Raw genomic sequence first — 13,451 nt, 5'->3', positions numbered from 1 at the left:
TGCCTCAGTTCCCGTTACCATCAAAATTGCTGGTGTACTCGGTGTCATCTGTATTTTAAATTCATTTTCTGGAAAAAAAAAAATTCCACTTGTGTTCTCTTATCACTGAATGCCCCACCTGATTGCCTTCAAAACATAGTTGGCACCCCGGTGGCCAATAATAAAGTTCCAGGGGTGTTGGTTTACGTTTGGCAGACCTGCATCCTCCTCTCCACCAGAAGCAGCTGATGCAGCCGAGTGTGCTGCAGTGCCAATAGATATGCTACAGGAGCAGAGACGTTTCACCCAAGCCAAGTTCAGAAACGCTATTTTCTGCCCTGCTGTTGTGAGAAAACACTGTTTTCTGGTCCAGGAACTCATACTGAGCAGGAAATCTCAGTGCAATTCCAATGTAATGCTTAAACAGCAGGACTGTCATGTATATAAAAGGCTATGTGTGGATGTGTCCCTTTATGTGTCTAAACTTTATATGTACATAGAGTTTGCTGCATAAAACCCTTTTGAAAACATCACGATGATATGCTAAAAAAGAACCTCTTTGTCTTTTTGTATGTGTCTCACTAATTGTTGTGTTCATTGATTTAAAATTTGACATTTAGGATGAAGCTCCCTTTAGCGTTTAATCATATTTTACTTTTCCAAAACAAAGCAATAAAGCCCATGCCCTGCCCTCCGCTACCTCTCCTCATTTCCCCGGCTTAATTGAAACCAGTGTGTGTGTGCGTGTGTGTGTGTGTGTGTGTGTGTGTGTGTGTGTGTGTGTGTGTGTAGCTCATTTTATTTCCAAACCATGACAAACAAATCATTTACAAATGCTCTTCTCCCTTAAGCTAACTTAAAGATGCCAGCTTTCCCTTTATCCTATCACAACGTCAGAGTTTGATAGTATTACCCGAAAGTAAAGTCATCTGCAGCTTTTATTTTCTCCGTCCCCTCACACGTTCGCTCACATAGATTAAACTTCAGAAGCCGCCTTTTGGCAATTAAATCTATCATAGGGCAGCAGGGAGTGCTCGCTCAGTGCTGTTCCAAAAACTGCAATTTAAATGAATATGGATTCAGAAACGTTGACAACCCGCAGCCAGTTATTTAGCAATTTGGGACTGGAAAAAAAAAGTTTCCTCCCGTCATTTTTCCTGGTTTGTTTCTCTTTCTCCTTGGATGAACGAGAGCCTCTCATTAACTATTCTCTCTCTTTCTTTTTACAGACACATAGAGAACTGGACAGGATTGCAGACTCTGAGAGACGTCGATATGGAGCTCTACACTGGACTGCAGAGACTGTGAGTGGTGATGCTGTTATCTGGTGGGAAGCGAGGGGGAGGCCGGTCACTGACACTTCACTGACATACCATGTTTCAGATCTGGAGGAGTACAATGGAACCTGTACCGCTGTTAATCCCTGTTTTGCGTTAGGTTGCCTGTCTGCTTGCTGCAGAGAGGCCAATGAGAGATGGAACTCGAATGGCTGCAGCTGCAGAATCACCAGCAACGTTTTGGGGATTTATTGTCTGAGACGTCTCTGAATATGACTCAATCCAGGCTCAGAGGAGGCTACAAGTTGTTAGTCGGATTGTGGGGAGAGAAGATGGAGTGAAAGGCGTGTTCCTGATCTTAACGCAAGCTGAAGTTTAAACAAGCTTTTAATTCTTTAAAGTCACACGCTGGTGAAACATCCCATTTGCTTTGCTCAGCCACTGATCAAATAATACTGAAAAACAGCAGGGAAAATTGAATTAGTGGCCCCTGCTGTAGAATTGTCACTTTTTTTCTTTTTCATCTCTTCACTCCTTGAAGCAATGCTATGTTCCTTTCCTGCCTTGCTACCCTGCATTGTGAGGCCACATCCTTTCCATTCCTCTCGCCTGTGGCGCTCCTCCCTCAGCTGCTGACTCCGACCTCCTCTTCCTCTTTCCTTTTTTCTCTCTGCAGAAAACCGTATTCTCTGTTGCCCTCCGAAGTCAAAGCCGGCCTCTCCCCTGATCCCCTTGATCCCTCATCAGGGAAGCCAAGCGCAATATCTCCACCACTAAATTAGCATTTTTCTCATTACCACTGGTTCTCTTCTGCTGGCTTGTCTGCGGACGCCAGCTTCCCACCTGAAGTCGGGGTTTCCCAGGAATCGCTGTTACCTTATGTGATGGTGTCTTGTGGGGCTGTTAGCAGTCCAGAGAAATGAGAAAGTTACTTTGAAACACTTACATTATCCATGTCACAGTTTACCTCCCTTATCTGAATTTAGATAAAATGGAAAAAAGTATTTAATAATTCATCTGAAAACCCAAATAGGACTAAATACAGCGCATACATCCACCAAGACCCAACAGTCCCCTGAGTTCAATCAAGCTGCATCAAATTGCACACACTCAGATTAGTCCCCTAAATAGGCCTCATAATTTATCAGGATCCTTCAATTATTTCCTGGGACATTGATGAAAATATCAAAAAAACGCCCTCGCTCGTAAGGTTAAAGGAAGTGTAAAATTCCGCCTCTTTACTCAGATCCGTGCCAAAATGTAATGGGTTCTTTTTTGGCCCATGTCCCATTCTTCCACCAAGTTAAAGGGAATTCTGTTTTCTAGTTTTTCTGCTGACAAACAAACAACCCAACCAACCAACCAACCACAACGGACAGGGGTGAAAACATAACCTTTGTCGGAGTTAAAGAAATAATTAAAATATAGCCGACTGGCTGCATCCCTCACCTGTTTATTGTAACCATTATTTTTTTAAAGGGCCTTATCTCTTTTTACAGCTATGATTTTTGGCAAACATACTCAAAAGGAGACAACCCAGAGTAAAAATAGTGCATTCACTGGGGACTGTTTTCAGGTGTGGATTAATACAATTTAGTGCACTACTGAGCTATTACAGCAGTGTGGGATGCCGTATGTGGGATTAGATCAAAAGTAAACTATGAATTGTGTGTTCGTGGTGATGGGGGGAACATGTCAGCCAGTGCAGCAGTGTGGCTCACTGATTTATTTTTAATGACAGACTGTGGCTCAGAAGAATAAGGAACAGTGGGTCATGCTTTGGCTTCACACGCGCAGGAAATTGTCTGATCAGTTCACTGCCAGTTTTGGTCTGTTAAGGGGTTTCATTTTTAAAATAAATACTGAATTTATATCGTTGTTAACATACGTGATAAATGTCTGTGTTTACTTAAAATATCTGCCAGTTGGCATCGATCATAATTTTGGCATCAATTAGATTGTGTTTTATGTGGTGAGTGTCAGAAGCACCCTTCATTTAAAAAAAAAAAATTGCTGAAGTCCTGCAGGTTTTCCGTTAGAAAACTAAATAACAAAAGGATATTTAAAAAAAACAAACAGTATTGTTCCTACTTTCAGCCAAATGTGTCTTTGGCTTAAACTCCAATTTTATTTTAAGACTTCCTATGAAATGCAGCAAAAATCACATCACTTCTGTTTCAGAGATGATTGTGTTCAATATAATAGTGATTACTACTGAGAGATTACACTAAAACCAAAGCTCTTATGATTGTGGTGCTAATTTCTAGGCAGTAAAATAATAGACACATTTTTGGGCACTCCTCCCAAGGACCCTTGCTGATCCCAGAGCCCCACTTTGGGAACTTTTACGTTATGAAACACCACGTCGCTGTCAAACGCCACAGAAGTGTGATCAGGCTTCTAGAAGGTAATTGGCACCAACAGCTGGTTATAATCAGCACACTGCGTTATGAGGCGCTCACTGATGATGTCAGTGACTTCTTCGGAGGGAGACATCTGTGATTACAAGATAGAAGTCATTACCATTGTAGCCCAGAACAGTGGCTTCCAAAGTGGGTCGCAGGGGATTCTCCTTGAGAGGATTCCACGCGGGGTCCCCGGAATAAATGAGGATTTCAGAGTTATTTTGCGCGACAAAAGTTAACACAATGGGGGAATGCCTTGGAATGCATGCTCTAATTTCACTTTACAGTAAAGACGCGCAAGTTCACAAGGCTTACATCACACGGTGGTTCAAAGTGTGGCTCCATTTCAGTGTCAGCTCTGCAGGGGGTAGAGAGGCAAATGAAGAATTAGAGCAGGCAGATAATTTGGACTGTTATGGACAGGAAGATATAAAAATGTCTTGAAATGGACCATTAAAGAAACATAATTTTCTCACTATTTCTATTTTTTTATATTATGTTCACTTGAAGTTTTAGTACAAATATTATTTTTTTAACTTGTTCACACAGAAAAAGACAGAATAAATAAATATAAAAAAGGAGCAGAGATGCAATGAAATGCAGAAAAATGAAGTGATAAAGAAAATACTTCAACATGGCCCGGATTCAGTTATGTGATCGTTTCAATGTGATACTGTGTGCATGTATTTGTATAGAAAGGAAATAAATTACTCTGTTTTGGTGTTTTTGTCTTTTGCCCTTTCAGAACTATCATGAATTGCAACCTGAGGGTGATCCAGGCCCGAGCGTTCGCTCAGAACCCACACCTACGCTACATGTGAGTAAACATTTCAATCTTTGACAACCATGTTTCCTGTGCCTTCAAGAGATTTATTATGATCTAGAATGCCTGACAGCTTGTAGTATATGGCTGCAGATAAGTTAGTGTTGAGCAGAAGATGATGCAGTTGATAGAGACTGTCTTCGGGAAAATTGGGACGCCACCATTACTGTAGCAACAGCAGCACATCTTAAATGAGACATCCTTTATATGCCTTGGATAATTGGATTCCTATCTCCCGGTTCTTTGTGCTTCCGTAGAGCAACATGCAGAAGACGCAGTTCCATTTATTCTGCTCTCCCCAAATGGACAATTTGTCCAGGAGGCCTAGCTTCAGAGAGATGGGCGAAGAGCAAAGTAATTTCTTTAACAAAGGCTGATGTGTCACCGTATGACAGCCTGTTATTCCCCAATTTTCCTGGAGTAAACATGGCAAGAAACTCAGTCACAGTCCTTTACCTGAACACTCTGCCATTTGCAATTTACAGTTGTCGACTGAGAGGCAGTTTGGTCTCTTTTATTCTGCAAATGACTGCTGTTAGGCTTAAATGTGTGCACCTTGCACTGCGTGTGTGTGTGTGTGTGTGTGTGTGTGTGTGCGTGGGGGGGGGGGGGGTTATAGCGCTTCATAATCGTATGGTTCAGTCGTATGCAGTATTGGTTCTCTCAAATCTGGTCTGTTAGCGAAAATACTTTTTACTTTTGGGCTGTCTCTCTTACCAAATATAAAGTGATGAGTCACTGGTTTTAACGTTGTGGCTGATTGGTGCCATTGCTTTGCAGATAAAAAAGCTATGTGCTAAAGATATAAGAAGCAGTCAAATGAGAAGGTGACGAGGCCCTTTTCTCTTTTGTTCTCACCTGGGGTTTGAGGCTAAATCAGAGGGTGATATTCAAACCCGGTTGGTGATAAATGAGCTCAAATGAAACTATAAATATTTGCAATGAAGTGTTAATTTAAGCCTTCCTCACTTTCACGATGCCATTCTATATTTACTGACATTCCTTTTTAGATTCGGGCTAAAACTCGGGTTCACAAATGGAAAAGAGATCTAGTGTGTTTCGGTGGATTTCGCCGGTGACAGTTCTTCCCCAGACATTGCGAGACAGGTCTCCTTTGTGGTGGTGTTAATGCAGGTGAATGGTTGCTAGGTGACCTGACGGTGATGATGTCAAAGAAGATTAATTATTATGCCTAAGCTTAGCCACAGAAGACTGACCTCATTGATATCCGTGTCAGATGCTTCTGCTAAAAGCCCGGCCAATCAGACGCTCCTTTGTGAGGAGAATTTAAGCCAGTCTCTCCATCATGTGTTCGGGCCATCACAGGCTAAATCACACATTAACACCAACAGCTGCTAACCTCTACTTATAATTAATATTCTTCTATTTATGTTATATGTATTTATCAGGTATCTTTTTGTATATATGACAGTACATATTGTGTTACGTACCTTGACATAACAATTCATTCTGTGTGAACCCCTCTGAACTGTGATCATTGATCACCTCATGCATAAGCTGCAAATATTTGTCCAGTTTAATAAATTATATCGTTTGGAAATGTATCCTTATCTCTAAGGCCAGCAACATTATTATTGACCTCCATGGACCGGCTGTATTTTATTTGAGCCCAAAATAAACCTAATTAAAGGCTAGTGCAGCCTGAGTGAGTGCTTCAGTCTGATCAGCAGGATATTGGTACATAAAGGAGATGCAGAGATGGAATCCACGCAGCAGCTGGTATGTTCAGTAACCCAGTGTCCTGCTGATTCTTGAGCAAGACGCAGAACTGTCAAAAATAAACTGAATGACATCACGGTGAATCTAAACGTGATTAACTCCCCAGCATTCAAATCTGTGTATCATGCACTCATCACACAAATATTTGGACAACCCTCTGCGAATTAATCTACTTGCGAGATGCAAGTAAGAAATCAACAAACTGAGATTTACATTTTGAGCATTTGGTGATTATCAGTGTTACAGAGGAGTGACGCACGCTAACAGCAGCAGGAGGCCAGAGTCATACATGATGATGATGGACGCTTGTGATGTGACTGCGTAGGAGATTGTCAGTAAAATAACAGTTATTATTATCTACATTCATCACAGCCTTGTGATTTCCATGTCCATCACTAAAATCACAACAATCTCTGTCTTGTCCTCTCCGCTGTTCCCTAAATAGGAAAAGAAGATGCCTGTCTGTCTCCGCAGTTGATTATATTCTGTAAGGTGTGAAAAATGAGATTACTTATATTGACCTGTGGATATAAAGTATCGTGTTAACTCTTGTACTAAGTAACCCTATAAAAATTGATGTGAATATTTTTTTCTCGCCAAGTAATTTAAGAGTATCTCTTTGGGGTATCTGCTAAAAAAAAAGAAATAAGACTGCTCATCAAGTAAACATATTGCCGTGTTTGTCTCAGTGGCACCGGAGACTCTGCAGCAAATTCCTACTCAGCAGTGGCTGGAGAAACTGATGAACCAGCCTCGAACCTCTTAAGTACCATAAGGGGACACTGAAGGAACAATCAGTCATATTTTGCCCTGTTGCTGCAAAAAATGACCCCACTCCGTGCCAGTAAGACCAGTTACATCATTGGCTGCTCTGATTTTTCAGGACTTGTAAACAGTCTTGTGTTGCCCGTTCACTCCATGGTTTATTCCTTGCTTCCCGGACAACCAATAATGTGTGCCACCAGACCGAGCTCAGTTTTATTTGCACATGCGTGGAAGAACATGCAGCTGTCAGACAACAAGGAGAAATAGTTCCCTTGGAGCTTTTCAATTTCAGACCACAGATCTCCATAAAATGTTTTGTGGCATGTTAAATTGCTCATGGGCTATTTGGTTACAGAGGAGACTAGTTCGCCACAGTTGTAGTTTTTATAAAAGATATTATTTGGCTCTATGGCCATTATAAGCGTGACTGGTGGAGAGAGAGAGTCGGGGGGGGGGGGGGGGGGGGGGGGGGTGCAGTTCATAACCAAAACTGCGGCCGCTGCAGAGAGCTCAAGCTTCAGTACATGGGCGCTTAATCCACTAGAGCTGCTCCTGTTGTTTCGGACCAGAAGGGTTGAGACAAACATAATCAACTCATTTCTGTGTATTGAGTGGGTGAAGATCTCATTAATGTGTCTGTGTGGCATCTTTGATGAAAAGCAGCAGTTGTGTTTGCGCTCTCTCTTCCTCTGATTTTCACGGCGTTCTAATCAAAAGGCCTTACCTCTTTTTCTACATGACCAAAATATGTGATTGTATAGTTAATCATGATGGCGATTAACAGAATGCTTTTAATCATGTGAAAGTCAATAGATTTTACTGTTTTCAGCTAACACCCAAATGAACTTGCACCGCTGACTACCTGGTTCTTACTCAGTCAATTAAAAAGAAGGTAAAACACTCAGACTTCATACTGTTTAAATTAACCAGTAACTACTCCCCTTCAATTGTTGATATGGTTTTTCTGCAGATCATTGGCAGCCGGGGCTAAATTGTGATTGTCATTGTTTTATAAATTGACAATTATTTCTGTTCAGCATTGGGAGTCTTCCTGCTGAATATGATGGTGGAGATATAAAGGACAAGGGCCCTTGTGAAATGGTTTTAGATAACAGTAATTATGTGAAAGCTTAAATCTTCTTCAGAAGGTTCTTAACTGAGATCACACACACACACACACACACACACACACACACACACACACACACACACACACACATACACACACACACCAACACACACACACACACACACACACACACACCTGATGCCACTGAAGGGTTTATGCTACACTTCTGGCATCTTGAATTGCCATTATTAACTTAATGACATCATATTTTGTATTGCTGCTACACAGAATGATTTTACAGTAATTAATCGTGACAGAATACATTGCTCTTATATAAGACAAAGTAAATAGCTTCATCCTTGACCTTCCATTGTTATTTTTCTTCCCACAGTATATAGAACGTGCAACCTCTCAATGTTGTGATTATATTGCTTTTTTTAGTTAGTATATGTGCTGGTATCAAGTGGAAGGATAAACAAAAGGCTTTGTGTCCCTCCAACAACACTAAGCAGCTGTCCACAAACAGATGTTTTTTCAGTTGTTGCTGTGTTACTTGTGTTGCAGATATGTAGCTTCTTTAACAGGTAATAAACAAGATTCCACCTGCTGTTTTATATTATGTAGTGAATTGAGGCAGGGGAAGGAATAACTGAATAAATAAAATATAGAATAGCATTCAATAAAGTGGATACCTCAGCCAAGGCCCAACAGTACCCCCATGAAACAACATTTAAATGCACTAGATATAATCCCCCCCCCCCCCCCCGATACTACACACACTTGTAGATATCATACCTGATCCTTTTTTTCCTCAAGATTGATAAAAGTAAAAAAGATGTTACAAAATGTGAACACTGCAGCAGCTATAGTCTCCCTAAAGTCTGCAGGAAACAGGAATTACATCCACAGGCAAACAACTATGACTTACTCTGGTCTATTAGTAAATCTTACAAGCCATAAAAGTGGTCTCTGCAGCATTCTTTAGCCTTATTTTTATTAAGGCAGTACATCCCATCATTAACTTTATTAGCATAATTTACTGATACTGAAAATACAGCACACAAGTAAACCACTATAAAATGATTTGTTGTTGTATAAGTGAAAAAGGAAATGTACTTCAACTGTAAGTCACAGACACTCCTCAGCCTATTTCCACTCTTTTGGACTTTTCATTGTCACATTCTGTAACAACAGCAATTACTTGCTGACTGACTCATGATTTAGTCTTGAATCTTTTTCTGCAGTAAAGACATACCACTCCCATATACTGTATCTAGCAAAGAGTGAAACTTGACCCCTGGGGTAGCAGGATTAGCATAGCATAAAGGGTGGAAGAAGGAGGGGAATAATTAGTCTGTTTCTGTCCAAAGGTTAAAAAGAAAATCTTTCTAGAGGCGCAGTTGAAGGTCATGAATATAAATGTTGTATTTTGTTTGCTTTAATAATAATCGTTAAAAAAAGGATGGGGTATTGACTTTCTGTAGAGGTGCTAACTCCCTTTAAAACCAAAAGCTATTGAACCTTCCTTTCCTTCTTTCTGGCTGATGGGACAAGCTCCACATTGAACACAACACAAAACTGATATAAATTTTGTCACCTAATCTCGGATACAAACCAAAAACCATGATTAAGCAAATTACTGAGCTATTCAGGGACACTTGTGACTCTCTGTTTGCCGCGAGCCAGGGGGACTTGTACCTCCCATTGGAACTTTAAACAATACTTGACTGCGAGCCAGGTTGAGACCGGTTAGATTCATTGCAACAATCAGTTCCTGTCCTACCAATTTGATCCGCCCATGTGTGTTCATCTTGCACACTTTTATCCTGCACACAAAGCTCCATATGGAAATGGACGCTATCAACAAAGGTGCCATGACAAGGTCCTGGGCTTTCAACTCCTTTCTGCCACCGCTGGGTCCAGCTTGTCTGTCTGATGCTGCTGGTCGGCTGGGCGATGCTTGTCCCTGCCTGTGTCAAATTAAAGGTCAGTGTCTGGCCAGTGAGGCTACTCCTCTCTTCATTCCAGTGTAGCTGAGGGAGAGGCCCAATAAACCTGGAGGGAATGTTGTCACCGGGGAGTCAGAAAGGTCACTCCCCACAGGGAGAGGGAAGCAAAGAGAGTGTCTCTCATTAAATCTTCCCGGCTACATGGTTCCTCTTTTTTTTAATTCCTAAATGTCACTTTCATACTCGGGTCAGCTGCCTCGCTGGCCGGAGACCACCTTTAATTAGATGTCTGATTATTCTTTGTTTACCTTGTCAGGGCATTTAAACAGAGAGCAGAGATGCTTGCTCTTCAGCTTTTCTCTAAAAGCCGTTACCCAGATGATGGCTGCAATCTCTGTAATGTTCCACCTGGCGTCTTTCACAGGCGTATAAAAATAGAGTAGTGATCTGCAAGGTGTAAATGAATGCTAAACCCTCATACTGTCTGTGTCATCCTACCATTCACACTCTAGACAGGTAGCAAACACCCGTAGAAACCAGGAATGCTGGAGGTTGCTGGACTGAACTTTCACTGTGTTTTAATGCATCTACGGTGATTTTTTTTATCCACATCCATTTAATTAATGTTGAAAATAATTTGATAAAACCACAAGTCTTCTGTGCTGTGTGATATTAAAAGAGGGTGGCATTTACGCAGAGAAGTGGACCTTTCTGGAGAGTTGCCGTATTTGAAGTCATGGCAAGCTGGTGAAATCTGTGATGAACAAAGTGGTTTTTCTTTTAACCTATGCAAGACCTTCATGAGAGAGGCACGTTTTCACTCTTTATCTTCTCTGGAAAAATCACTTACAGCCTGAGAGGAATATATTTACACATAACATTCCTGCAATGGGTGTTTACTTTCATTTAAAATGTGACTGTAGACGTGAACTAAGCTTTGTTATGCTACTTTCTGCAAAGCAACTATAGGAGCCAAATCTAAGTCAAATTTTTAACCGTTCAAAGGGATGATCTTCTTTTGAAGAAGACAAGTACCATTTCCTGAAATGGAAATCTTTGTTTACCAACAACTTAAATGTTGACGAACAGAAAAAGATAAAGAATTTGTCTATTATATAATACAAAACATGTCTACTCTTCAATCACTTCTACATTGTTTAATCTACAACAATTCTCCCAAGAGCAAAATAATTCTATGTCCCATTTGGTTTTCTGAAATCATAGCAGTGCATTCAAATCAGTTGTTTGCAGAGCTGTGGTAAGGAATCAAGTATTTTTCTGGCCTACCTTAAGGTGCTTTGCTTTGTGGGAGTTATTCCTTGACTTCTGATCTTCAAGAAAATGCACAACAGCTGTTATTTCTCCGTATCCTGTTGTTTCTTAATTTAGCGTTGCTCTGGAGGAGGACCTCCTCCTAGGATCCATCCTCGAATCAACAGTAATTCAGCTGAGATCTCACTGTAACAGTTCCTGCCCACTGTGCTCTGTGTGGGCGCGTTCCCGCTCTCCGAGTGTGTTAAATTAGAAGTTGGCGTTGCACGGTGAGTAAAGGTTGCCTGGTCCTGGCTCCCTCCCACAGACCGACCTATCTCTCTGCTCGGCCCGGGCTGAAGCCCTGTGACTGGGAGAGATGGCAGATGGGGAGGTGAAGGGTACTTCAGGATCTCCTTCTCACATTAGATTTTGTAGTAGACCGCCTCCGCCATTTTCCAAAACCTCACCACCCACAATGCACCACATGAAATCACTGTGGGAAACAGACCATGGGTTGTATTGTAGGTGTGCCAGCTGCTGCGTTGCCACAGCAGGTCAACCAAACTGGTGTTTGATAATGCACACTCGCTTTCCACTCTGCATTCTTGAAGTGGGGTGGACTTTTTTCATGAAAAACAAAACTTCAGCTCAATAGGGAGAATAACACTCTATACATACCAGTTAAACGGGGCATACAGCAGGGCTTATTTCCCAGACGTGGAGGTTTGAACAAACACTTCAAATCAAGTCAGCACATTCATAAATTCACAGTAAGTTCATATTTACATTCTGTCCTCTTGCTCGGCTGCTTGGGTGCAAGTGTGGTTAATCTCAGGGTAAACACAAACACGGCGGTTCGCTACCCTCTGACGGTGATGTCATGGAGCAGGCTATGCAGGCAGAAACGCTCTGCTGCTCAGCCCCTGACTCTCCACTGAGATGCTCGCTGGTTGTGAATGAGGTGCATAGTCCTGACCCTCTGCGCTGGTGGGATTTATGCAAAGAATGAGCCCTGTGGTCAGGCTGAGATTAAATAGTGCTTAGATGAGCTGATGTTGTGTAGAGTTCAGAGTAAAACTATAGTTTCAAACAGGAAGGCTTGTCAGACATGCCTGGCCCATCTACAGACTGACTCACTAAAAGACATGCCCACTTCAATCTATTAACTTCTGCATTGTGTGTGCATAGCCCGGTCAGCATGACACATTTCTGCTGTCTGCCCTGCTGCTGTTTAAATCCATTCTGAAATATATCAAGGCCTTAGAGGATGGTCATATTGATTTATTTTATATTTTTCCAGTTGTCCAAATACTAGTAAAAAGACATCAGTGGACACCACTGCATTGGGTGACATATTGATATTTCCTAGAAATGTTCTGAAGATTAAGAGTTCTTCATATATTCACTGCCGCAATAAATACTTCAGAAGTAAATGTGCTTTCACCCGGACTGTAAACCAGCCCCTGATAAATACACAAATTACTCCTGTCTGAGTAATGTTTGCAAGAAATCAAAGTACCCAGGTGTATTTGGAAATAACCTCTTTATAAAACATAGATATAGCCTTACTTGGTATGCATCAGTCCTCTCACTAGAAATTGTAGAAAGCAAAGACCAATTTTTGACCACAGGGTTTCCTCCCATTTTCTTTTCTTAAGACATTTAGACAGTGTAATGTACGCTTGTTGTAGCACTGGAGATGTGCTCCACTTGCAGACACGTCCGACTTGAGCTTTTTAAACCAACTGAATTTTAAAAAAAAAACTGACTGATGACTTGTGTTCTCAAATATACAGTATTTACACAAACAGTAAATAGTCCCCCAGCTCCTTCAAGCTGTGGGCCCAGTATGACGTTAATGAGTGACTGTTAAATGAAGTCAAACATCTATTAAGCTAAATAGACCAAGACATATTTCTCAGAATAACCAAACCAATAAGAAGTTGTTCTAGTTTTGACACAGATCATCATGTGTTGAGAAGAAGAGTCCAAGGAGTTGTTATTTTTCCAACTGGATAAAATAGAGAAATCATTTCTCTTAAAGATATTGATGGCTATTTTGGGGTTTTTACAGCCTGGATTTAGTGGATTTGGCCGTCTTCTTTATTGGTTTTGACACTGTATTCACCAGTGTGCTAGCTGAGATCTGGAACACAACAACACTGAAATGTGTTCAGACGATTGGGTTGT

The 13,451-nt window shown here is 41.2% G+C and overlaps 1 protein-coding gene across 2 annotated transcripts in view; it reads left to right on the top strand.

Annotated features, from left to right (window-relative positions):
• Nucleotides 1-13,451, top strand: part of ntrk3b (neurotrophic tyrosine kinase, receptor, type 3b) — a 159,281-nt gene that overhangs the window by 26,160 nt on the left and 119,670 nt on the right. For both annotated transcript variants that reach the window (XM_062389657.1, XM_062389652.1), the window contains exons 2-3: nt 1,209-1,283; nt 4,407-4,478. In XM_062389657.1, the coding sequence (XP_062245641.1) occupies nt 1,209-1,283; nt 4,407-4,478 (147 nt within the window). The remainder of the gene's footprint in view (nt 1-1,208; nt 1,284-4,406; nt 4,479-13,451) is intronic.

This window comes from Platichthys flesus, chromosome 1 (assembly GCF_949316205.1).
Source record: "Platichthys flesus chromosome 1, fPlaFle2.1, whole genome shotgun sequence".
Lineage (NCBI taxonomy): Eukaryota > Metazoa > Chordata > Actinopteri > Pleuronectiformes > Pleuronectidae > Platichthys > Platichthys flesus.
This window is presented reverse-complemented; position numbering and strand designations above follow the sequence as displayed.